Below are 15558 nucleotides of genomic sequence, written 5' to 3' on the forward strand. Positions count from 1 at the left end.
CATGTAATATTCTTGAATCATTATTTAACATTTTCTTTTACAGGACATATTCTTCTTCTAACTATTCTCAATAATTATTTCTTTGTCAAGTAGCACCTTATCCCTGGTATGTTCCTCTTCCAGTTTGTCTGGGTAACTATTTAACATTTCTTAAATGTCTTGCATAGCTCCCTAGTCTATTGTTTGTCTGGGTATTTAGCAAGTGAAATACCATTGTTACGATCATTTGTCAAAGCACAGTGTGCTTAGTTTCTGTATGTGTTCGTTTGGTTGTTTCTTAAGCTGTGGGTTGTTGTGTTGTAACCTTCAGTGTTTCATTTGTATGGCAATTCATACAGTGCAAACATTTTGGTGAAAGGATATCACCTTATATTGCCAGGAAACAACAGGGGTGAAGGAAAGGTTTCTGGGATGCCTTCACATTCGCTTTAGAGAAATCATGGTCACAAGATTTCCATTTAAACAACCTACCTATTGAGAGGGATCTAATTGCCTGGTGATGTAGTATATTTTTCTCTCAGTGCTTCCTGTTACGCATGAACCTTCAATTAAAGTGTTACTATAACCCTTATGAGAGATGGGGCATTGAGGTGTAATAGACCCTACTAGGCATTGTGGAGAGGGTCACCACTTTCAGTGCACTATAAACACTGTAATAAAAGGTTTTACTTACCTGAAATCCAGTGCCGGGCAGTGCCCCCTATTAATGTCACTTGGGCTCGTAGAGATGCCTGTGTTTGGACCAATGCACTGGCTCTGAGTGCATGAGCGTGCTCTGGGCTGGTATGGGGAGGCACTTCTAGGGGTGCAACCAGCACCTAATTAAAAATATATTGGTATGTGTGGTGTTTCAAGTTGAACCACTGTACATACTAACTCTTACCACCATGACCACTTCAAATGACTGAAATGGTCATGGTGGTTGGATTAGCCCTTTAAATCACTGCCTCACCCAGTACATGTTGTCAGTGCAGCCTGTTCCAACACCAGCAGGTCTTGGGACCTAGAATTACAGAGACCGTTAATATCCCAATGCCTTTGGACTGAACAGTATATTTCAGTATACATCATTTGGGCTAAAGGAAAGTGAACCATCACTTGGGTCCTTGTGTTATGAAACCCTGATGTTTTAATTCAGTAAAAAGTAATAAGTAACGGTGAAATAGCAGTAAGGGGTTGTTTTTACAAAAAAGTATATATTACAGATTGTGTTTGCTAAGCAAAGAAAATTAAATTACATCAATATTCTAAACATTGTTTTTTCTGTGTACATGAATTCCCCTCCACTAGGGCCTAAGTCAGATTCCCATAGTTTGTTCTGAGCTGTTTTTATCAGTCGGCCAGCAAGCGGTCTGGGAACATTGGCTGAATCATATACATATTTTCATTGCCAAAAGGTCACCATTCTACTTTATCTCATTAAAAGAATAGGGACGAGACAGATTTTTATGCAGTAGGAGTGTGTATGTGTGTGTATATATGTATGTGTGTGTGTATATATATATAAAATAGCAGACACATACTCCAAGGAATTCATGTATAAAGTTTATACAGAGAATTATGAGGCAAAAATGTGGTTCTTTGTTGAGCTCATTTGCATACGCCTACCCACGATCCTTTGCAGTAGTGAGAGCACTGTTAAAGTTAGATTTCTGTGGGAAAAGCAAGTCTTATAGCTTGACTGGTGTGTGTATTTGTGTTTAGCAATGTATTAACTATCCACTTACTTCAGATGGAAGGGGTTTTCATCCACACTTTTTTCCCCACCACAACTCTGTTGGTGTAGATATTTGGGTGTAGATATTTGTATATATATATTGTATATTGTAACATTATATTGTATATAATATATTGTTAATATTGTTAAATAACAAAATCACAACAGTGTATCATAGGTTGGGTCAGCTGCCTGGTGGTAATAGGGTAATCTGGTGTCCTTTGATTCGACTCTTAGAGGAACACTCCGGGCACCATAACAACTTCAGTGAAATTAAGTTTTTATGGTGCCAAGAGATGTCTGGCGCTGACTTACCTTGGTATGGTGAATGGTTTATCCCTAAAGTCTGTGTTTCATCACCGAAAGTCCCTGCCTCTCTGCCCTTCTGTTTTCTAAAACTCTCTAAAATTGAAAGGCTGTTGCAGAATCCATCAGTGGCGTTGCTGATTGGCTTAGAGTGGTCAGCTGACACTCTCAGCCAATCAGTGAATCCCTATTCATAAAATGGGCTTGAAAAAGGTAAGGTTTTTTTAGAATGAGGATTCACTGACTGGCTGAAAGCGTCAGCTGACTGCTCTGACTGTAAGAGAACTTTAGAAAACGAAAGGGCAGAGGGGCAGGGAGGTTTGTTGCTGGAACACAGACCTTGGGGTTAAACCGTTCAAGCCAGTGCCAGGGACCTCTTGGCACCATAACAGCTTAATTTAGATGAAGCTGTTATGGCTGCAGTTGCTGCTTTTTAACAAATGCCTAGTTCTCCTGTCTAATCTCTTATTATAGCACTCAGAACCCTGGAAAATAGCTGCTCTTAAAGGGACCCTTCGTGGGAGATTTCATTTTTATAGCTCCGAAAATGAAAGCCATTGGAAATCCATGTTATTTTTTGATTAACATTTTTGGGCAGGTGTGGCTGGTAATTGTGTGATTCTCAACACTATGCTGTTCTGTGAATTTGAAACATTGCCTCTGGCCTCATTCTTGAACAGATTTCCGCCCAACAAGGTGTTTGACATTTATTGCTGAACTTGCGTGCCACCTCCTTTGTGGTCTTTGTAGGAAGGACAATTATCAAATGTCACACAATCCTAGTTCAGCCATTGTCTGTAAAAGACCAAAGCGGATAAGGATTTATTTTGTATTTTACCAAAGTCTACCATATTGTATGTTAGATAGACCTACATTGTAATTTAAAGCATACAGACACTTCTAGAAATATTTGTTAACGTGTTCCACACTTGTTCAAAAATAGTACAAGTTTATTGGCATTCGGAACAGGCCTTCTGTACACAGCATACACATGTTATTAAGAATGGGTCACAGCAGTCCCAAAGTTATTATTTTGGGTGTATATCAGTGATAATAAACAACTATTAAGCGAGTTGTCTATCTCAACTTTTTGCTGAGCATCAAATTGCAGCCACAGTTCCTCTTTAGTGATGTCCCGAACAGTTCGCCAGGAACCGTTCGCCGGCGGACATAGCGTGTTCGCGGTCGCGAACATGCGCGATGTTCGTTCCGCCCCCTATTCGTCTTGGAGGTGGGAGTGTCTGGGAGGGAGGGTCTGCTGCTGATTGGCTGGAATGTGTCTGCTTACTGTGAGGTACAGGGTCAAAGTTTACTCAATGATGACGGATAGGGGGCGGACCGAACTGTTCGGGACATCACTATTCCTCTTCAATAAAGCAGTTTGTCTATGTGTGTGTTCTATATTTTGCCATATATTGTTTTCCTTTACAACTAAATTTACTTTGCACTTTTGGGGATTTTTCTTGCCTTTGATTCATAAACAGACTATTTGGCCTCTTTATTCATCCTATGTGGTTTTTCTGTGTGTCCTTATCTAGGTCATATCTGCAAAAAACAGGCTGTTGATACAATGCTGGTTCTAACTGGTCTAGTTTTTCCCACCAATAGACTTGTATTCTTTAATTGAATTAAAATATGTTGAGTGGGTAAGGTTATTTTGCACACACCCTGCAGCTATTACAAAGTTCAATACGCGCACACAACCCCACTCATTAACAGTTACAGTGCGGGTTTGTGTTTCAAACAGCAGATATATAAAAAAAAAATTGGCATGGCAGGTACTCAATCATATGGGTATTTGGGTTATAGATTTATCTGATTTAATTGGTCCGTTTCCAATTTCAGCACTTTCAGGTCCACAAACAGTTTGTGGCCTGGATAGCTTAAAGAGTGACTTAGAGGGCCTTAAGCAAAAAGTCAACCCATTGTACTGCACCTGGACAGAGCCATACAATTCAGGTCACTGCCTCTCTCCTTCTTAGGATAATAGAAGTGCATTGGAGAGTTTACCCTTTTTTTTTTTTTTTTCTTCTTTAGAAAACCCAATGAAACTTGACTTTCATTGGAGAGTTCTCCAACAGAGTGTGTTAATTAGAAGCATGTGGGTGGGCTTGTATAGGGAAACTGAATAGAGAATTAATCAATACAATTAGAAAATGATTTAACTCAATGTGACAGCCTGATTGTAGCTAATAATGTCAGGGTATTCCTTTTACACAAGCCCATTAAGGACTCTGGGTCAAATGCTCATAGCCTCAGAGAAGTATTTGATTCACTGTTAGCTATGACATTACTCCAGAGCAGTGTTTTCAACCAGTGTGCCATGGCACAATGAACTGCCCCCCCCCCCTTCTTAAAGTGCACTATAAACAGTGACTTCTGGTATGTTTATAGGATAAACACAGTACTTAAAGGAGCTCTATAGTGTCAGGAATACAAACAAGTACTTCTGACACTATAGTGCTGGAATGCAGCTTTAGGTCCCTGGCCTCTCTCTCCGGTCCTGCCACGGCTAGTCCCACCTGGTTCCTCTTCCATGCTTGAGATCATCAATTTTGATTGAGAGATTATTGTGATTGCGTGGCAAAATGCAGCGCTGTGCCGATCAGCATCTCCTCAGAGATGCATTGAATCAATGTACCTCTATGGGGAACATTCAGCAACTCTATGCCAAGCGTGGAGATGCTGAATGCCATTGCTGCACACTGTACAGCACTGACACAGGAAGCACCTCTAGTGGCCGTCTGAGTGATTTACAGTGTTTACAGTGCTAAGGCTGGAAGGACAGGCTATAGACACCAGAAACACTACATTAAACTGTAGTGGTCCTGTTGACTATAGTGTCCCTTTAAATTTTTTTTTTTTACAAAAGCATCATAATAACCACTACAGCGCAGAGTAGTTATGATGCCAGGAGTACCATATAGCCATTCCTCTGTATGGAGCAAACCGTTTTAAAAAAACGTTTACCTCTTACCTGGGTCTTGCAGGTACTTGGTCTCCTTTCCTGCCTGGTTCCTGCAAAGCTGTAGAAGCCAGATGCCAATCCTGCCACTCATCCATTGGCTGACAGCGTATGCTGATTGCTCTCAACCAATGAATGACATTCTGTGCATAAAAATATGCACAGAATTGACATTAGACAGCCAGTGACGCTGCTGTTTTTTGTGTTTTATATAAAATTAAGTAGTGTTTCTTAACAAGGGAATGTAGCTCAAAACAGCTGTAGCGCCAATAGTTTGCAATCACGGAGTGAAAAAGGAAAAAACACAATATATTAACGTTTGCATTTTGGTGTGTAGGTAGTAGACTATAAAAAGCTGTATGTTTAACGTAAAGGAGTTATTTAAACTACTGTGTTTACCTTTAAGAGTTCACAAATATTGAAATCTGCTTAGTAAATAAACCCTATGGGTCCTTAATATTTTATTACTGAAGAACTCTTAGTAAACTTATATTCCCTAAACTGTGTATTAGCAAGAATTGACTATTTGGGGCCAAAATAACTGATCTGGAAGAATTCACCACCTTGGCTACAGTTACTGTAAAGCTTTTTTGGGGCCGAAGTTCCAATTTTCTTGGTCATTTTATAGTTTTTAACTCTGCCTGCCTATGTTCTCATTCTTAACAAAACGCTGTATATTCAGTCATCCAAATACGTTTCCTGTCCACATAGAGAACTGTGTGTTTTGTGGCAGATGTCTGTGTGCTAACGCCATCGTTTGTACAGTAAAATGGCCTTGTGTTTTGTCTGCATTTAAAAAGCTCTTTATACTGGGCTATTTCCATCCCCTCACAGTAAGGAACACATTGCAGAGTGTGTTTGCAATCTGATCTGGCAATACATTAGCAGATCTTTTGTAAGTAATCTTGCGTATTTGCACAACTAATTTACACCCTTGTAACTTTGACACTTTCAGGAATTTGACATTCTGTTTGCAAGTAGAAAATCAAATTAACCTGCAGCTTGGCCAGGCTTACAGTGAGCCTTAGTGAGCCAGAGGGTGAAGCATGTGCACATGGCAAAGGAATGATTAAAGCAAACTATTGCTATAGTTTTTATCTAAACTGCTTTTTTTTTTTTTTTTTTTAAGTATTTTTATCACGCCCCCCCCCACAACATGTGAGCCCTCGAAGTTAGTTTTACTTACCTTTCAGCCCTCTTCTCAATGCTGGCATGCATTGGGAGGTTAGTGCGCATGCATGGCAAAACATTGTGCTCTGCCAATCACATGGTCCCTGTGAAACCTGAGAAAATAAAAAGCACTATAAACAACTAAAAATAAAATAGCAAAAACTATATGTGTAAGGCACATCAAAATACACCTGTATGTAGAAGAGTCAGATACTGTTTCTGCAGGAAGCATTGAAAAACTGGATTGCCAGGTCTCTAACATGTAGAAGAAAAAAAAAACAAAAAAAAAAACGCATTGATCCAACAATAAGAATAAGTACCTTTATTCAAGTAAAGTAAACATATAGCCAGGGGACAGCATAACAATCATCACTGACATGTTTCGCACCTCACTGGCACTTCATCAGGATACTGATGTACCAATGAGCACGGAACACATCAGTGGTTCGTTTTTCTACTCCCCCTGCCCCCCATATGTCCTGGCTGTATGGTTACTTTAATTGAATAAATGTATTTATTTATACCTATTGTTGGATCAAAGTGTTTTTTCTTCTGCATGGAAGAGACCAGGCAATATAGTTTGTCAGTGCTCTATGAGACAATCGCAGACATTTACTTGGATATTTCTGCGGAAGCACCTCTAGTGGCTTTCAAAGTGACTGCCACTAGAAGCATGTAAACGTGGTCATACCTGTGGAACAGCAATGTTTTTAGTTGCCGGGTTAAAACCCGAGGGGCATGGCACACAGACCTACTAGATTGACATGAAGTGGTCTGGGTGCCAATAGAGTCCCTTTAAAATATCAGCGAAATGTATTGTGTACTTTTTGAGTTTTGGTAACACACTATTTTATGGTAAAGCAGAAAATGGTTATTTCAAGGGGCATTCTGGAAATATATATTGTGTTGCAGAATCCATAAGAGTGTGACAAACTAGTAATCCCAATTTTGTTTAAACATTGGTATCAAATTCCTAGGAGCATTGCTTGCTGTGTTCAAACAAAGGTTTCCCCTTTAACATTTAAACATAGGAACTGAGATTGTAACGGTGATAAAAGCCAGTTAGCCAATGTAATCTGCTATTCTCCATCTGAAAAAACAACTTGCAAACATTTAGATAAAAATAGCAGAGCTTGTTTCAGTCTCAGACATGACTCCGAGTGAGTTACAAGTTTTGTTTTCAACATTATTTTACAGTATTTGTTTTTGTTTTGTCTTATCACCCCCATGTAAGGAAACATTTAGATTTCGTAACTCGATACTGACTTGAATGGACAATCCCAGAATCTCATCCAAACATTTACATGCGTTGCCATAGCAATTTGTGGTATTTAAATATAATATGTTACTTTGTATCGAGAGTGTGAGAACTCTTCATTCTAGCCCTCTCTTTTAAAAGTAATGTTGGGACATATAACTAAATGCATGTCACATGGCTTTGTGGTCCTGGAGAAATTAAATCACAAGGGAACCAACATATGTTTTTTAATAAACTAGTGAAGTTAATTTTAAGATCCAATCTTGCTTTTAATAGTCATGCATACAGCAACACCAGAAGATAGTGTTCACAAGATGCTAGGTTTCACACAGAAATGCCTGCTAATTTAAACATGGCTTTTCTTCTTTATGATATGCAACTGCCACATAGCATTTTATCTTAATATAGAGGAGCACTGAGGACCTAATGCGCAGCATGCACAGCAAAGCCAAGTTTTGCTTCCAGTCCCTTTATGTTAGCCTGAAATTTAAAATCCACATTAGTAAATAACTAAACATTTTTATGTAAATTGTGTGCACTGCCCAGTCTCAGACAGTCACAGCTTTTTACACACCGAGTGATGAAAGTTTTGATGAAATGATTTAGAGACTGTAACAAAGTCTTGTGTTTAATTCAAATTAAATCTTATCTCATAGACCTGGTTTAGTTAAATTACTTGCTTTTGGCCCTTTGGAGTTCCGATTGGAAATCCTACGGTTTGTCTATGAATAGTTTATACAATGTCTAACTTTTAGGTCTTGTGAAATGTAATACTGCACAACTTTTGATTTTAAACAAATGTAAATACAAAATATCTACAGTAAGGTGGTTAAATAAAGTGTCCAAAAATAGATTAAGATTTTAAAGTTTTCGTGTTAGGTTATTACTGAAACGCACACATATTTTGCAGCTTTAAATTGTACGTTTATTACAATTACGATAAATATAATGGCTAAAAGTCATCATATGCCAGGAACACAGTACAGGTTGGAGGCTATTGCATTTTGTCCCGGTAACTAGTCTAGCTTTAAGGGGTTCATTGCTTTCTCCCATATCTAGGTTTGAGCCTTTTTTGTAGAGCATCATCATCATCAGTTAGGCCCTGGGGAGATAGCGCAGCTAAGCGGACAAGGGCACATGTAGGAGTGTGGGGACAGATGCATGGGATTGGTTGGAAAGAGTCTGTGGGTGTGATTATGTTCTGTGTAAGACAGTGTGGGGGAGGTCTTACCTCAGTGCCACTTGGGATTCGGGCCAGCAAACAGCTTCCCTCCCGCCCACCCTATAGTATATTTCGTCGCAGCTAGCCGGGGGATGTCCTTGCCAATTGAGTTTGAGGTTACGTTTAAGTATATGGAATGAGATGAACAAGTTTTTAAGGTCTCAAACCTCCCCTGCTCCAAAGGTTAAACTTTAGGTTGCCTGAGGTCTCGTGCCCATCGAGCGTGGATAAGGTCGGCTGATGGCAGGCATTGGAAGGATTTTTTATGACGAGGGAGTGGTGATTAGGAACCACTCCATGTTTTTATTGGCAAGGACGGTTGGGTCACTGTATAACACTATGGGTGGAGTTATATATGTATATATGTTAATTTATGCTTATTTATGTCTAATGTTTTGGTTACAGAAAAGAAGAGATTTAATAAATAAAGTTATGGATGTGTTATGCAGTAATTTAGTTGTGATAATAAATGCTGTGGCCTGTTTCATCCATACTAAGTGGCCTGTCGTTACTGGGGGGTTTAATGGGGTTAGATTTTGTTCTAGGCTGCATCGCGATTCCCCACTACGTACATACATGTCTATTACTTTATCAGGCATGGAGGAACAGAGACAATAAAACAATGACTGGCATGAAATCCCAAGGAGCCCGTTTTTTTTCATGGGTCAATGGTAAAAAAATTATTAGTTATACTGACTCAAGGGAAGTCACTTGTAAAGGAAATGGGCCAGCAAACATGAGGCTCCTTTGAAGATAAAATGCAGACTGCGTCAGCTGGGAAACAATAGGTGGTGCAAGACGCGGCAGAGCTTTCTTCTGCCTGGTCTGGGGAAACTGGGCGATGGGTAGAAATTGTAGGAGATACAAGGGGCGTCTTGCAGAGAGACAACGATACAATGGCAGTGTTTTGTAAATAACCAATTTATAATTGTTTACCACAGTATGTTTTGTAAATGTGTGTTGTTGTGCCATTTTAATTACAGTCCAAATATGCTTTACATAAGGATGAAACAAAGGACCAGATTAAGGGCTTAATAAACATTGACATTACCTTGTTTTAGGAAAGACGTTGATTAAGAATGTGCCACTGCACAAAATATGCTAATCTAGAAAAATATGAAAAGTTCCAAGTCAGCAAATTGGGTGTCTTGTTTTATAGTTTACACATCAAACCTCCGTGAGGCATGAGTGGTAACTTAACTAGGCATTGATCAGCACAGACAATTTGCATTAGTAGCCTGATTTTTCCACTTCAGCTGTTGGTGACTCCATGACATAATGTTCTGTCGACCTAAGCTTGCCATGTGTTGTTTTGAGACACTTGTGAATTCTGCATTCTGTTAGGCAAGGTTAAATGGAATTCACATGCTCCCGGTGTTAAATCAGTTACTTAATCACAGCTGGGATCCCCAAAAAATCTGATTGATGCGGGCGTGGGGTTGCAGCTCATGGAGCAATGGCTGCTCTGGCTAGACTACTTAACTCGAAGAGATGGGGAGCAGAGGGAGACGGCTGCATTCTGGGAACATAGGCCGACAGAGGAACGTGACTCTGTCGATGCCCACGCAGTAACTGGAGGTCTGAGGAAATTACCCCCCTAGCCGCATATTGCACAAGAGTGGTTTCAAAGCCTTAATTTCTGTGAGGTCTTCCTACTGTTGTTTGTACTTCATCTGTATAATCTGTAGAAAACTCAAAGCTTTAAAAAAAAAAAAATCAGAGTGCATAAGTGCCCAAAATATGCAACCCTATGCCATCCTTTGGTTGGTTATTGATAATATACGCAGGGATAGGCAACCTTCGGAACTCCAGATGTTGTGAACTACAGCCCCCATAAGACTCTTACACCCATAATGCTGGCAAAGCATCATGGGAGGTGTAGTCCAAAACATCTAGAGTGCCAAAGGTTGCCTATGCCTGTATATAGTGATAATATATGTATTCATTCACTTGGTAATGGCATGTAACTTTTCATTTTCTGTCTAGGAACCTAGTAGTAAGCGGGTCAAACCTCTGTCCAGAGTCACGTCACTTGCAAACCTCCTTCCGCCAGTAAGGGCGACGCCTCTAAAACGCTTCAGCCAATCACTCCAAGTAAGTAAAAGGGCAATGTGTCTTTATTGTAGCATGCACATGCTTTCAAATCATATACGTTGGAAAGGCCAGAAAAATTATCTAGAAAACATGTCTGTAAATTCAGGCTGAAATTTACCTTTGTAAATGGACTTATTAGTCCTGTAGAGCAGTGTTCCCCAACCCCCGGGCCGCGGACCGGTACCGGTCCGTGGATCAAACGGTACCGGGCCGCCCAGGGGTGTGCGAGCCTGCCGGCTAGTGCAGGGCTGGCATTGCCCAAGTGCCAGCCCTGCAATGTGCCTGCGGACCGGAGGGGAGATCAGAGATCTCCCTCCCCGGTCTGCAGGCACTGTGCTGACAGCCGGCAGGGGAGGGAGTGAGAGAGGACCCGGGAGCTCTTACCTGCAGCTCCTCCGGGTCCTCCTCTCGCGAGATTTGGAGCGTTGCCGCGGTAACCACGGCAACACTCCAAATCTCGCGAGAGTGAACTCTAGCCCTGTAACTGGGCTAGAGTTCATCTCACCACCGCTGGGACCACCAGGGATTCCCCACCGGACCACCAGGGACTAAGAAATGTCCCCCCTCCTCCCAGTAAAGGTAAGAAGGGAGGGGGGACATCAATATATTATATTTAATTAAATAAAAAATATATAAAAAAGCCTCCCTACCCTCCTTACCCCCCATACACACACTACACACATTGCCCCACAAACACTGCCCCCATGCACACACTACACACACTGCCCCATACACACACTACACACACTGCCCCACAAACACTGCCCCCATGCACACACTACACACACTGCCCCACAAACACTGCCCCATGCACACACTACACACATTGCCCCACAAACACTGCCCCCATGCACACACTACACACACTGCCCCATACACACACTACACACACTGCCCCACAAACACTGCCCCCATGCACACACTACACACACTGCCCCACAAACACTGCCCCATGTACACACTACACACATTGCCCCACAAACACTGCCCCCATACACACTACACACACTGCCCCACAAACACTGCCCCCTCATACACACCTGCCCCACAAACACTGCCCCCATAAACACACTACACACCTGCCCCACAAACACTGCCCCCATGCACACACTACACACACTGCCCCACAAACACTGCCCCATGTACACACTACACACATTGCCCCACAAACACTGCCCCCATACACACTACACACACTGCCCCACAAACACTGCCCCCTCATACACACCTGCCCCACAAACACTGCCCCCATACACACACTACACACCTGCCCCACAAACACTGCCCCCATGCACACACTACACACATTGCCCCACAAACACTGCCCCCATGCACACACTACTGGCGCCATAACAGAGGGCAGAGGAGACTTGTGATCGGGCACCAGAGAGAAGGGGCACTGCATGGAAGCAGAGGCAGCTTGGGACAAGGTAGGTAGGAGACTGAAATACAGCCTTGAGTTCCCAGCCACAGAAACTCCCCCAGTCTGTGACTGGGAAAGAAGCTGCTGAGTATAGGTGGTGTTACATCAGCATTAGTCTGCTGGTGTAACACTACCTACCTATCCTGTCTGTCACATACCCTCATATGTACCCCCATTTTTATTAACTCTCACATGAACATGCTATATACATTCAGTCTGAGTATGTGTGGGACCCTGAACCAACAATTTTGAGTCTATGTCTTTATGTGACTGTGTTTGTGATTTTCTCACTATGTATGTGTCTGTGTGTTTTTTTTAATATATGTGCTCTTTTTTTTTTGTCTTATTAAATCAAAACAAGCGGGCCACGGAAAAATTATCAAACGTTTACCGGTCCGCGGCGATAAAAAGGTTGGGGAGCACTGCTGTAGAGTACCAAAACACTGGCATATAATTATTGTAAGAAAGGATTTCATGATTTCTAATCATCATTGACTAGAGAGACGACAAGATGTCTTACTTTGAATGATTGTATAGCACTACGCAATTTGCTGGCGCTATATAAATAATAAAATAATAATAATGATGGTATCTTGGCACCATAAGCACTTCAGTAAGCAATAGTGGTTATGGTGTCTAGGTTGTCCCAGATAATTGACTATCTACTCATTTGGATGGCAAGCCCTAAAGTGTCTTTGCAGCAACTACAATCTACTGAGTATATTATTTATATTAATATATTTATCAGTACCTGTTTGAAGATAGATAACAACTAAACATTAAACGATAACTATAGTGTCAGGGAAACAAACTCATTTTCCTGACACTATAATAACCCTTAGGACCTTCATTTACTTTCATCCGGCCGGGCTCCCTCGGCGCTGGTGACCTCTCCTCCCCTCCGATGTCAGCTCCCGAGTGGAGTGGAATGCACATGCGCGGCCAGATTTCTCAATGCTTTCCTATGGACGTTCTGCACGCTGAATGCGATTTTCGCATTCAGCGTTGCAGAAGCGCCTCTAGCGGCTGTCAGGAAGACAGCCACTAGAGGCTGGATTAACCCTGCAATGTAATATGTTTACACCTGAAGGGTGAAGTGGTCTGGGTGACTATAGTGGTCCATTAATTAAAAAAAATAAACAAAGCAATAGAGATGTTCTCAGCTCTCCAAAATCCCCCACCCCAAATATATGATGGAAAGTTTGCGTGGGCAGAAAATGAGAGTCCCTTCTAAAAGAAGCACATCTGTCATTAACAAAACTGCCAAATTTTAGGCATTTTTCTTCATCAGAGTCTCTTAAAGAATGAATACTTTTACTAAAAGAATATTCTATTTTCCTTGACATGAAAAAAAAAAAAAAGCATTTCTATATGTATAGTATATCTCATTTATTTAGCACAATTTGATGATTAAATGTCTGACTAACGCTGCTCCCTGTCTGAATGAGAGGCCTTTGACATGTGATATGCGTTACTGTAAATTAAAAAGCTTAAGTCACTTCATATGAAACAAGACCCATACTATACACAATGAAATAATGTCTAGTTTGGGTCATAGGTGGAAACTAAAAACTTTTCAACTGATCTTGCTGTTATTCGTTTTACTTTAATGTTTGACATAAGGCTTTTGCTATGTGTTGGAAAAGAGCAACAAGAAAAACAGAACAAATAGATTCTTGCCCCAATGGTGATGATGTCGCTTTAAAACACATAGTGGTGGTTTGTTTTCTTTAGTCTGCAATGTACTCTCTGTGTCAGAGTTGGCAGGTTGAGGTAAAAAACAGCATTTACAGAGGGACAAACCCCAGTGCGGCCTCTGTCCAATCTAGGCAGTCATTTTTAGAAAGACATTAGCTCTCAACATTCCCCGTCTGGCAGCCTTTTACCTTGCCAGCGACCATTAAGGAAGTAAAGTTTTATCCTTTTATACAAATAGTCAGCTTTGCAGAGGTCAAGGGGAACAACAAGTAAATGAAAGACTTTATATGTTAGAGTATCATAGTAAGTTCTGTTTTGGCTAGTCTGGTCTCAAAGGATCATTAAGCAGCTGTTACTATTGCTGTATTATTTCACTGTATACACACATGTGTGTGAGGCAGACTTACTCATCTCTTCATCTCAGAGCGGTTTCCAGTTAAAACCATGACTGTATGCTGCAGCCTTTTGGGATCAACAGCATAAAAAGATGGATTTAAAGGTTGAACATGGTGATTAAATAAGTGTATTCAGCCCCCGTGCCTGTCGGACAAATCCCATCATGCTCCTTAGAGTATGGAGGTTTATGCTAGCTTCAAAATAGATCAGACACAAAATATAATCGATCGTTTTATTTTTGGAGTTTGTATACTGGAAAGATTATGAACACCATGCAGCTCTTCTGTATGTTCTCCGAGATTATACGTGCATTCATATATCTCTATCCATATTTTTAGATATATTGGATAACTTATATCTAAAGCCTGTTTTTGGAATGTTTTTTTTTCTTTTTGGGGGCAGTGAGAATTATGATTCCACACCTACAAAATACAGCTGCTAATACTAACTTTCACGTATTACAATGCATGATTTCTGCTTTTGTTGCCCTATGTGTTTAGATGTGTTTTAGTATTTTTCTGAGCACAGAAAGATATCCAGGTATTAAAGACGATATATATGTGCCAGAATTTAGTTTGTACTATAGTCATACTGGTTTTCAATATATTAATCTGCGTACCTGCTTTTATTTTCCATGTACAGCGCTCTATCAGTTTCCGAAGTGAGAGTCGGCCAGATTTGTTTACCCCACGACCGTGGTCAAGGAATGCTCCCCCTGCAATCACAAAACGAAGGGACAGCAAGCTATGGAGTGAAACCTTTGATGTTTGTGGCAATCAAGTGCTCACTTCCAAGGAAATCAAGCGCCAAGAGGTTGGTGTCTGTTTCTGTTATAAAAATTGTAGCCTCCTGTGTTTTGCTTGGTTTTATTTTTTCCATTGACAAAGGTGTGTTATTTAGAAAATAAAGAGTCTGGTGCTAGCTTCCTGAAGTAAAATTTGAATGTATTAGGCTTAAAGGATTGTTTTTTTTTTGTATTTTTAAAAGCAGTGAGAAAGATGTCTCTCTTACTATATATGATTGGTGTATTTTTTGTTTTTTGTTTTTCCCAATGAAGTTACATTGGTGCTAAGTAAATTTTGGGATTTTTTTTTTTTTTTTGCTCTCCCTGAGTTTTAAGGGTAATGCAGACATGGACCCCTTGCTCATGGTGCTTAGAGGGGTATTGGCTATACCTCACTGATGAGGCCTAACAAGGCCAAAATGTTTTTCTGTAGTTGCTGTATCTCTCGTGCAGAGAGAGCCAGCCTGCATTTTGGTTCTGGACCACCCTCTTGGGTGGGATTAGTCTGATATGCAAATTGCCTGT

The 15558-nt window shown here is 40.8% G+C and overlaps 1 protein-coding gene across 3 annotated transcripts in view; it reads left to right on the top strand.

Moving 5' to 3' along the window:
- ARHGEF3 (Rho guanine nucleotide exchange factor 3) overlaps positions 1-15558 on the top strand; it is a 321423-nt gene that overhangs the window by 289722 nt on the left and 16143 nt on the right. For all 3 annotated transcript variants that reach the window (XM_063426886.1, XM_063426887.1, XM_063426888.1), the window contains 2 exons: positions 10625-10732; positions 14892-15062. In XM_063426886.1, coding sequence (XP_063282956.1) covers positions 10625-10732; positions 14892-15062 — 279 coding nt within the window. The remainder of the gene's footprint in view (positions 1-10624; positions 10733-14891; positions 15063-15558) is intronic.

Source organism: Pelobates fuscus, chromosome 7, assembly GCF_036172605.1.
Source record: "Pelobates fuscus isolate aPelFus1 chromosome 7, aPelFus1.pri, whole genome shotgun sequence".
Lineage (NCBI taxonomy): Eukaryota > Metazoa > Chordata > Amphibia > Anura > Pelobatidae > Pelobates > Pelobates fuscus.